Consider the following 11,332-nt stretch of genomic DNA (forward strand, 5'->3'; position numbering starts at 1 on the left):
CAAGGCAAAATTTTAGCATGTTGTTTGGGCAGGAAAGGAAATTGTGCAGATAAAGTGTGCAAAACAGTTTGTGGAATGTGTCCAAGGCGCATATGCCATAGAGTATTAATACAAAAATGATTAGTAGAATTATGAGAACTAAAATTGTTTGAAACATGATGAACAGGTTTCTCTAGATTGATGAGAAATAAGCCTTGTTCTGCCCTAGCTGAACCAATCACCCGCTTGGAATTATTCTGCAAGATAGTGCAAGAATGTTGAGAAAAAATTAAATAGCATTGTGAGTTGTGCATCAGTTTATTAACTGATATTAGGTTAACATGAAATTGAGGCACAAATAGCACATTATCAAGCAATAGAGTATGAGTAAGTCTAACAGTTCCTGCTATTGAAGTAGATACTTTGTTGCCATTTGGAAGGGTAATGAGCATTGGAGAAATGCTTTGTTGATTGATAAAATTCCTTGAATCAAAAAGTAATATGGTCAGTAGCACCTGTATCTAGAAGCCATTGTAAAGAAGGATTACCTGAAGATGATGCATTTAAGGTTATATTTATGACAGAGTTGGCAGCATGAGTGGAAGCGTTCTTGGACTGGTGAATAAGGTGTAATAGGTCTTTGATTTGTTCTTTTGTAAAGGCTTGTTCAGTGTCTTGACCTGCATCAGAGCCATGAGTATCTGCCTGTGCATTGGATTGGAATGTTGTTTCTATATTGTCAAGAGGAAAAGCAGCAGTGTTGTTGGCCATTCTTCCAGACTTTGAAGGTTGGTATCTTGGAGGATAACCATGTTTGAGGTAACAGGTCTCAATTGTGTGATTGGTTCTTTCACAGAAGGTGCAAAATCTATTTCCCTGACCTCTACTAGTCCCATTAAATCTGCCATTTCTTCCTCTAGAGGATGGGTTACCTCTTCCTTTGAAGTTTGAAAAATTGGAGTTTCCATTGGTGCCTCTATATTGGTTGGTTTGTTGGCTACTATATTGGTTGGTTTGTGTGCTATTTGCTGATAGACCAAACTGTCTCTCTTGCTGTTACCACTAGGGAATATGTTGTATCGCTAGGGAAAATGCCTTACCAATTGATGGAAGGGGGTTCTAGGAGCATAATTTGTGATCTTACTTGAGCATATTGCTCATTCAATCCCTTTAGGAATCTAATGATATAATCTTATTCTCTGTATACAACACATTTGCACGTATCAATGGGCCTAAAAGTTTCAATCTCCTCCCAGATGGTTTTCAGTTCAGTATAGAAATCAGAGATGATGAGATTACCTTGATTTAATATATGGAAATCTTTCTGCAGCTCTGCCACTCGAAATATATCACCTTGGGAATATCTTTCCCGCAAATCTTTCCACACTCCAGCAGCATAATCCATCCAAAGGATTGACTTGACAATTGATTCTTGAACCGAGTGTTGGAGCCATGATAACACCATGTTGTTGCATCTTACCCAAGGTCTGTATAGGCTATCATCCATTGATGGCTTAGGAAAGCTTCCATCAATGAACTCTATTTTGTTTTTGGAATCCAACGCAAGGACCATTCTTCTTGCCCATGCGTGATAATTTTTTTCATTGAGTAGGGGGCTGACAAGGACGAGTGCAGGATTTTCGTTTGAGGCGAGAAAAAATGGATTTGAGGGATTGGAGTTATAATCGGCATACTCATTTGGACTTACAGTGATTTGAGACTTAGTGAGGAAGATTTTTAGAATGAAGAAGAGAGAGGAAGGATAGATGAAGAATCTCTAAGATTCGGTGAGGAAGAAAAGGCAAAGATGAATCAGAGCAAATTTTGCTCTGATACCATCTTGGATTTATCTCTCAATATTGAGAGGAGAAGAGAAGAATAAAAAGAATCATTACTTTGGATATTTCATTTATTGAAAAGCTTGAGGGAAACAAAGGAATGATAGGATTCTCTTTATAGCACTTAGCTAACTAACAGAAAACTAACTCTTTCCTAATTTGCCCAACTAACTAAACCGAATAGCTAAAAAGGGAAAGTGGGCTTTAAGAGAACAAAAGCCCAAAAACTGAAACTGAGAAAAAAACAATACTAAAACTAACTTAGCAATGCTAAAACAGGAAACTAATTATATTTCTAACATCTTTATAATTCAAAGACAAATGAAGATAATGAAGATTTTTGTAGTTAAACTTGTTGGAGGAAATATAAATACACATATAGAAGTAAGTATCTCAAGACATTAATTAAGTACATTTTATGGAGTTTTAGGGTTATAGTTGATGGAGAAGTCTTTTCCCTTTCTTAGCTTTTATCTCCTCTTTTTTGCCCCGTTTCGCTTCTTCTATATTTTTGAAGTACCAGGCTTTATGGTTTTTAATGATTAAAATCTAATTCTAAAGAGTTTTCTCTGTTATCCTCTTATACTAATTCAAATCTTCATTAAACATATTTTTATATTTATCAAAAATAAAATCTTTTACTCTAAATGATTTATTATTTTATGATAATAATTATAAACTTCTAAATCTTTTCACAAACAAATATTTCAATCACATGGAGATTTAATATCCAAAATAAGCCTTTATGTAATATTTAAATCTCTATGTTTGCAAAACCAACTAATGTGTAGCTACTTTTAATAACATCAAAATTACACATACATTTCTTGCTTATTTCTAGTTATTTTTAATTGCTGCTATCAATTTTGCTGTTACCATCGTTGGCAGCCATGATGAGAGTGCTAATGCACCTAATTCCCATCACTATCAACAATGATACACAACATCCCAAAAATGCAGCATGCCTTGATCAAAGTTGTTTGAAATCAGTTTTGCTCATCTGAACGTGTTTTCTTCTTGTCACGAACGAATGATATGAGAAACACTAATCCAATAACTGAAATTATATTGATCAGAAAGAAGACCATGTGGGTGCCTGCAGTAAAATATACAACATTAAACTTCTAGAGATATATATAGCAAAAGAAGTACATGTTCTTATCTAGCTAGATAATACTAGTAGTATCATTTGAGTATACACATGCGATAATGTATCACAACTTAATTATATCTAGCCTACATAGAAATTAGTGTCATGTAAATAGCTCCACTTATTAAGCTTTATAAACTGTATCATATTGCTAAAAAAATTCCATTAGATTCCTTACTCCTATATAGCTACACCATAAATATCTTATCCACTCAGAAAGACAACTTGATATTAGAATAAGAGTTCACTCATGTCATTCTAATTTTAATTTTTTTTGCCCTTCAACTATAGTCGTGTTGTGTATGGTGGCTCATAAGTTCGGAAGTAAAGCATGATCCGACCATGGGATACCACGGTCGTATTCTCAACAACCACTAAAACATAAAATTTAATAAAGATCCACCATCAAGGTGTGTTAGCTACCAGAGTCATGGATCGACAATAATTACTGATTTTCTAATATGATTTATGAGTCTTATAGTTTATGTATGGGTCCAGATAAGGTTGCATGTATTTTGTACATCATAATTGTCCTTTAGTAAGAGTGCTTGAGGCATTAATCTGGAGTTTGTAAGCCCAATATCTAATAATATATTGGAAATAGCTTAAAGCTCCTAGCAACATAGGAACACTTGACCAAAAGTCGTTTACAAATTATATTGTGTTCTTCTTTGTGATTTATCATTCGTTCCATTATCTGCTTCCAATACTACATAATAATTAGACCACTATGCAACATGTAAATTAATAGAAATAAATGTAATATATGAATCCTAATTTAAAATAGGGTTGCTATCTTCTTTTTCATTAATGGATGGCAACATTGAAAAGAAAAACTTATTTTAGAGTTGTAACATTTAAAGTTAGATAGGTGATTTTCATCTAAAGTACGTGACATAGAAATCTTTACAAACAAAGTAATTGAACATCATATATACCTGGGAGAAAAGAAGCATCCATACGAGTTTGTGACCAACTTAATCTGCATTGATAATGATAATAATTATAGATTTGACCATATTCCGTTGTAAATATTTGCATTCACAATTTTGAAATAAGACAAATAAAACAACAGCTCAAAAAATCAAAGGGACACTCACATAGCACCACCAGTAGCAGGGCCAATTGCTGTGAACAATGACATAAAAGTCATAGCAATACCATTAGCTTCCCCCCTCTGGTGTTGTTCCTGTATTCCAAATCAACATTCCATACATGTCTCAAATCACAGCTCCGTGAAAAACTAATCTCTAACTCAGGAAAAAATATACAAAAGCTAATGAAATGATCCAAATTTTTACCACTACTCTATTCTGTATAAGGAATAAACCAGTTGTAACGGTCATCTGTGTCCAACAAAAAAACATCATAAGTAAAATTTGTCATGTGAATAACCTTTAATGAATCAATTAAGTAATGCGGAGCCAATTCAATTCATTTCAATCTCTTACAATCAGTCATGAATAGTTAAATAAATAAAGAGGTAGACTTACACCCAGTACCATCTTCACAACAGAACCAATACTCAGCAGTATGAATAGTACTGCACCTGAACACATTGCTATGAAGGGGAAACTTTGAATAATTGGTATGGCTAACATCTGCACAAGGTACCAAATTAACATGACATATTTGAAAGAAAACAAATAGTGAAACGTTGAAACTCAATAATTTGCAAAATCTGGTGAATGCTGACCGCTGCAATGCGAGTAATGATCATCGTTCCAAAAGCTTTTTCGATGAAAGGATATACGCAAACTTGGTAGATGATAAGAGCAAAACCTAACCAGTTGAGAATAAGTTATAAATCTCTGTAGATGGAAAGTTAGGAAGGAAACACAAGTGCAAAACATTAATAATAATTTATACCTGATATTGAAAGAACATTACCAACATCATCAGTTGTATAGGTTAAACCCCCCAACCTTCTAGGACTCACTGCCCATAATGAGAAAACCTACAGAAAAAGTAGAACGTTGTTCATTTTTGATGCATGGATGAACAGAAAGAAGAAGGGGAGTTCAAACATGTTAAACTCGTTAAGTAGAAATGATACCTCTTGATAAGCAATATCCTGAAGTGAGTAAACACTATAAACAAGAATGGATGCCATTAAGGGCCAATTCAAAAATACATTTTCTTTCTTTTGGATTCTCTTGTCTTTGTCAATGCCACCACCTTCGTTTTCTAAAGCTTCAGCCTCATCTGTAGACTTATTGCCATCATTGTGGTTGTGAAGTGTCTCCTACAATGATTCAATATTTTTATCACAATCATACATATTGAGGGAGACAAGACAATATAAACAAAGAAACCAAAAAAATTATAAGAAAATAAGGATATATTCTAAATAATCATGAGAGTATTTAGATAAAAGTCACATTAGAATTTGAGATGCATACCGGAATCCAAATACAAACAATTGCAGCTACTAATGCCAAAGCTGATATTATAATGCATGGCAAGAAGTATGGAAACCTGTATGATGATTTATGTTTGACAAATAAAAATTTGGACACTATTAAAAGATGTACTGATTGAAAGACAAAGATGCAAACTAAAATTGAATCATCATTTTACAAAATTAAGGGAAGGAAAGTCCACTTACCTATCCCAAAAGGAGCCCTTCAAAAATATATGTGGGTATTTCTCTACAGGCTACAATATAAAATTACTCAAAGTATTAGAGATATTAGTAGAAATGTGCTCATGAGTTGATCATGACCACCCAAACATGCTATTGAAGAGTAGTAAAATAATATATGCAAAAGACCCATTTATTTAAATATACAAATACATTTCTAAAATTTATCATTCTCAATCTTTAATTATATATAGTTCTGGTATTAGCCTTCTCATTATACCTAAATCCTTTAAAACAAGTCATCTTATTTCTATAAAAAATTCAAGGCTTTTCTAAACATGTAGTTTATACTTCAAAAGATTACCTGAGCCAAATAGCCTCCTAATGCTGGTCCAATGATTAAGCCTATACCCCAAGCTGCACTAACCTAAAACATATCACACGTTGAATTACTATGACAGGCATGCAGCTTTAAACATTGATAGCATACAAGAGTAGTTGTGAAACTTACCGTTGAGATTCCAATAGATTGGTGCTCTTCTCGAAAAAGTTCAGAAGCATATGCCTGTTAAATAGTTTCACGTATATTAACACAACATTAAATTAGATTAAACATGGAATTCAATCCCATGTGTCCAAGTGTGCAAATTCGAAGTTAAATTTGTACCACATGATGTTGATGAATCAATCAATAAAATTCTAACTGTTGGTTTTTATTAAAGAATGTTTACCTTCACCGGGCCAATCACACCACATAAACTTCCAAGAAGAAATCTTGTGATAAGAGCCATCCAGAAACTTGTGCTAAGGCCGAATAATGTGTTGAAAACCACACTGAAATCATGCTAGCATTCATTACAAGAAACCACATAGGAGAGCTAAAGAGGGCATTAATTAAACTCATTGAGAGATATACTTACACTGAAGTAACCCCTATCACTAAAACAGGTTTTCGACCATATCGATCAGCTATCAATCCCCATATTACAGATGTCAAAGTTCTGCCAAGCAAGAATGCAGATCCTACATTTTATAGTCATTGACGATCAGCCATAAAATGCTTACAAAAAAGTGGTAGACGACTTCAAAAAATGTGAAATGCTAGATTTAGTCTTACCCACATAACCAGCATACGAACTTATTTTTGCTTCTGTTTTAGCAATATTGAAATCCTTTACCTGGAAATAAATGTAGCGTTGTTGAGAATGTATATTATGTGCATTATATGCTATAGTTAAGAATTAACCAAAGAATTGATAATTGAAGTATTTTATAACAAATGAGAATGCAAAAAAAAAGAGCAGCTAAATTGGCATTCGGATATCTAGAACTTGTCAATTGTTAGTAATTCAATTGAACGGCGGATGATATAATGATTATGGATAAATGTTTACACGACCAATACATAGATATCACACTCTATAAGTATTTGTTAAAAGTTTTATATGTAGAGCCTTAAACAAGAATAATTTTTTTAAAAGTTTGAAAAAAATCACTTTTTTAAAAATTGATTTTTAAAATGTGATTTTAAAAAATATTTATTGAGATAATAGTTTTTAAAATATTATTTTCTTCAATAGTGTTTTATGTTCTAACAAAAAAAATCAAATGGATTGGAGATTCATTTATCCGTATATAAGAAAATAGGGTCATGGATGGATTAAATGAATTGAATAACTTCAAATATAGTTAAATAAATTTATATAGATTAATGAATGACTTTTCATTCATCCATTAACCCCAAATCTAAATCCAAATCCATCAATTTGCCATTATTAAATTTTAATTATTATTTTTAAAACATTATACATGTGGGTTGTCTACATTGCCCAATAAAAATGAATGTGAACTTGACTAACAAGTGGGTCAGCAAAACCAGCAAATAGAGAAAAAAATGAAACATAGGAAATTGTTGCTATTTGTAATTCCATAAAAAGTTTAGGGGTAACAAAGTAATTAAGCCTTTTAATTACAAATTTGAAATACAAACATGAGAAGTAGCTGAAAAATAATAATCCGCTTCTAGAAGAAATAGAATATTTTCTTGGGGATTTTACAAAAGTAGATTGTTTTTTTTCTTCAACATATGGTCAGAATTTTATCCAAAGAAAGAACACGATGTTTATTTTATTGTTTCTAAGCTATCTCCAAGAAATAGCAATGACACTATATCTAAGCTTGCATGATGTGGAAGATTATAGTAAATCCAAGTATATAGCAAAGCTCACCATGAAATAAAGGAATGGAAAGAGAGATGATACTGGCAGGGCTGGATAGGAAAAAAGAAAGATACATTAGAAATATAAACCCAAACAATGCAAACTGACATGTAAGAAAAATAGAGTTCCAATTCTTACAAGCACTTATCACCACCATCCATACAATCAAAAGATTTCGAATGGATAGACCTCGGTTCAGTTCTTTGGCTTCATCCACCTTACAACCAGGGCAATTTTCATAGTACTTTTTCTTCAATAATGAATCTCTAATATTCTCCTCTCCCATTTTTTTAAGAGAACTATGCTCCACTTCTTGCTTCACTTCACACTCCTTCGTATATCATTTTACATGTACCATCGAATATAAATAATATCCATGTGAGACTATACCACTACTTTAGGATATTAGACAGATGCAGTCTCATCATGTTTTTTATGTGATTTGAATTCATAATTGATGGACAAACAATATTCTACTACATTGAGGTATGTTGTCTAATAATTAAATTAAATTTTAAAAGTATAAAGTAATAAAAAATGGATATAATATACATGAATTGAAATAAAGGTTGCCTGAGTAATTCAATGAATATCGCTATGAAATAACGAACATTAGGGAAAAGTAGAAAATAGGAAAATATAAATGAAATTTTTTTAACCAAGGAAAAAGACAAGATCACATGAATGGAAAGAAATCATTATTAAAAGCAAAAATAAAATATTCTATATACTTACCCGTTAAGAATCTAGTAAAGTATTTATTATTCATATATTACCATTATCAATTTTGAAAAAAAAATAAACATTTAAGAAAAAATCACTAAGAATAGATAAATATTAACCTATTATTATAATAATAATAGTCAAATGCAATGATTCTCTTAAACAGTGTTTATTTGAATGAATAAAATTATATTTCAAGGAATAAAATTATATTCTAGAAAATCACATTCCCACATTATTATTGGATTTTTATTCTTGGATTTTTAATTAACATGTTTGGTTAAATTTTGAAAATTCCTAGAAATATCTTCAAAGTTTGTTTGATTGATGATGTGTATTCCTCGGTATATAGCGTGTTTGGTTGACAATAATATGTTTGGTTGGTGCACTACTTATATATATAATTATTAATAAAGGTAATAATTATTAATAATATGTAGAAGAAACAACTTTTCTTATGTTATTATGTAGAATAACATGTAAAGACAATTTGGTAACTGAATGTGTGTAAATTCTATATTCTTAATGTGTCTTTACTGTTATATAAATGTGAAATATATTTAACTGATAATCAGGTAATTGAATATATATAATTTATTCAATCCTATTTAATAGTCATTATGACATATTTTTTATATTCCAATTTTATCATTTTGTAACATTTCATTAATAACTACAGAAAATTTCGTCATCTTCTTTTATTCTTTTCCATTAATGTATCACTTCTATTTTATACATTCTCATACTTCTATTTTTTTCTCTTCATCATCTCAAGAAGAACAAATTTGACTCATTCGAAAAAATATCAAATAACACAATTATAGAAACTGTGTATACTCTTGATATTAGAAAATAATAATGCGGGTCGACAGACATAGAACATCAGTCGACACACTATTCATATATAAAAGAAATATTTTTTTCTTATGTTATTATGCTGAATACTTTTTTTGGGTTCTAAATTTAGGATATAGGTGGAATGATACTTAGAGAGAAATATTTTTGTAGATTAATCGTACTATTACAATGAGAATATAATATCTTAACTTTTGGAAAGGTGAGAATGAAAAGAAATCAAAACAAATAAATTATTTCCCTTTGAGTAACTTTTTCTTTTTTTTAAAAGTTGAAATAAACATGATATTCCCATATTTACATTCTCAAGATTAACCCAAAATCCATAGAAAGAAGCGCCCTCTTTATTGTAAAAACTAGCAGCCTATTGTGGTATTATAAAACTGATAATACTGAAAATAAAAACAAATTGTCAACCAATTGATTAATATTTTAAATGTATATCAAATTAGAGGTGTAGATATTTTGTTCAGTGTTTTGTGAATTTCAATGATCGAACTAAATATAAATATATAGTTTGATTCACCTCAATTAACCATAGACTTTACTATTGAAATTGAATCGAATTGAATCATTCTTAAATGATCCGGTTTGGTTCCATGGTTTTCTTGTTTTTATTTTTATTCTTGCATCAATCGAGAGTTCAAAATATATTACAAGAGACATTTTTTGTTCCTATAAGGAAACACATTATTATTATTAGGGAAAATGTATAAAACCCTTAAATTTTATATCTTTTGCAAGTAATCATCGTAAATTATTTTTTCTTCCTAATTACCCATTAACTTAAACTTTACCAGATGAGAACTTAATCCATTTATAAAAATATTATTAAATTATTCATATACAACAATGATATTGTTGCATTTAGAAGACAATTTCAAATAGGATTCTGAAATAAGATACAATTGCATTGTATTTTAGTGTATCAATGCACAATTACTCGTAGATATGGATTCATAGAGGGATTTATGTAAATGTAGATATCAATGCAAAATTACTCATAGATTTGAATTCACTTGATGCATTATTAATATTTGAGTAGGTGTAGTCTTTACATAAATACTCACAAAACAACTTTTTCATAAACTGAATCTAGAATTGGTGCCTAGACAATTAATAATACACCAACCAACCAGAGAAATTAATCATTAAATGTCAACGACCTTTAACAATCATACTTGTAAAAACTAAAATATCATTACAATTGGGTTTTGAGAAGCCCGTGTGTACCCGACCTCAAAATATTTTAATTCAAGTTACTCATTTGATGTATAAATTAGGAGAGGAATCCTTTTATAAATATATTAACAATGTATTGATATATAGAAGTAACCATTATTAATATACAAAATTAATTGAGAAGAAGATAATAAATAAATTTGAGAATTATATATACAAAAAATAAAATGAAATAATAGCAATCTCAAAGTCGAGATTAGAAAAAATGCATAAAGTTTATGGTTGTTTCTGTATACTTTTCCCTTATTATTATAAAAAAAATATGAACATATAGATGTGTAAAAAATTTGAAGCTCATAATTGTTTGTTTATAACATATATAACAATTATGTAATTTAGGAAGAAAAAACGAATGACCACATATACAGTAATACAATTCACAATTAATAGCATATATATATATATATGGTGAGTGACTCAAATAAGAACAATTCTCATATAAAAATTGTGAGAATAATGAATCTAAACTTTACAAGCTTATATATAGATGGTTAAGATTTAAAGTTAGTTATTGGTCACATGATAGTCATGTGCATCTTATTTTAATCTTGATCATTCAAATAAAATCTAATAGTCCATATTAATTGTTCTCATTTCTCACAATAGCGCATTAGTCTTATGTGAGTCACTCCCTATATATATATATTATGAAAGATATTTCCAAAATATATGAATTCACATATCGAGTGTATGTATATTTTTGTTTCATGACATTTGAAGCAAAATGAGAGTTGGTGTAATG

At 30.3% G+C, this 11,332-nt stretch overlaps 1 protein-coding gene across 1 annotated transcript; it reads right to left on the reverse strand.

Annotated features, from left to right (window-relative positions):
* On the reverse strand, nucleotides 2,605-8,079 carry LOC109353716 (protein ZINC INDUCED FACILITATOR-LIKE 1-like). Its single transcript, XM_019596077.1, has 17 exons — nucleotides 7,909-8,079; nucleotides 7,780-7,820; nucleotides 6,669-6,729; nucleotides 6,472-6,574; nucleotides 6,283-6,385; nucleotides 6,063-6,116; nucleotides 5,916-5,978; nucleotides 5,576-5,625; nucleotides 5,370-5,445; nucleotides 5,024-5,212; nucleotides 4,837-4,924; nucleotides 4,664-4,749; nucleotides 4,461-4,568; nucleotides 4,269-4,313; nucleotides 4,068-4,156; nucleotides 3,906-3,949; nucleotides 2,605-2,913 (listed from the first exon to the last, which is right to left on the reverse strand). The coding sequence occupies exons 1-17, from the start codon at nucleotides 8,054-8,056 to the stop codon at nucleotides 2,804-2,806; spliced, it is 1,458 nt and encodes a 485-aa protein (XP_019451622.1). The 5' UTR covers nucleotides 8,057-8,079; the 3' UTR covers nucleotides 2,605-2,803.

This window comes from Lupinus angustifolius, chromosome LG08 (assembly GCF_001865875.1).
Source record: "Lupinus angustifolius cultivar Tanjil chromosome LG08, LupAngTanjil_v1.0, whole genome shotgun sequence".
In the NCBI taxonomy this organism is placed as follows: domain Eukaryota; kingdom Viridiplantae; phylum Streptophyta; class Magnoliopsida; order Fabales; family Fabaceae; genus Lupinus; species Lupinus angustifolius.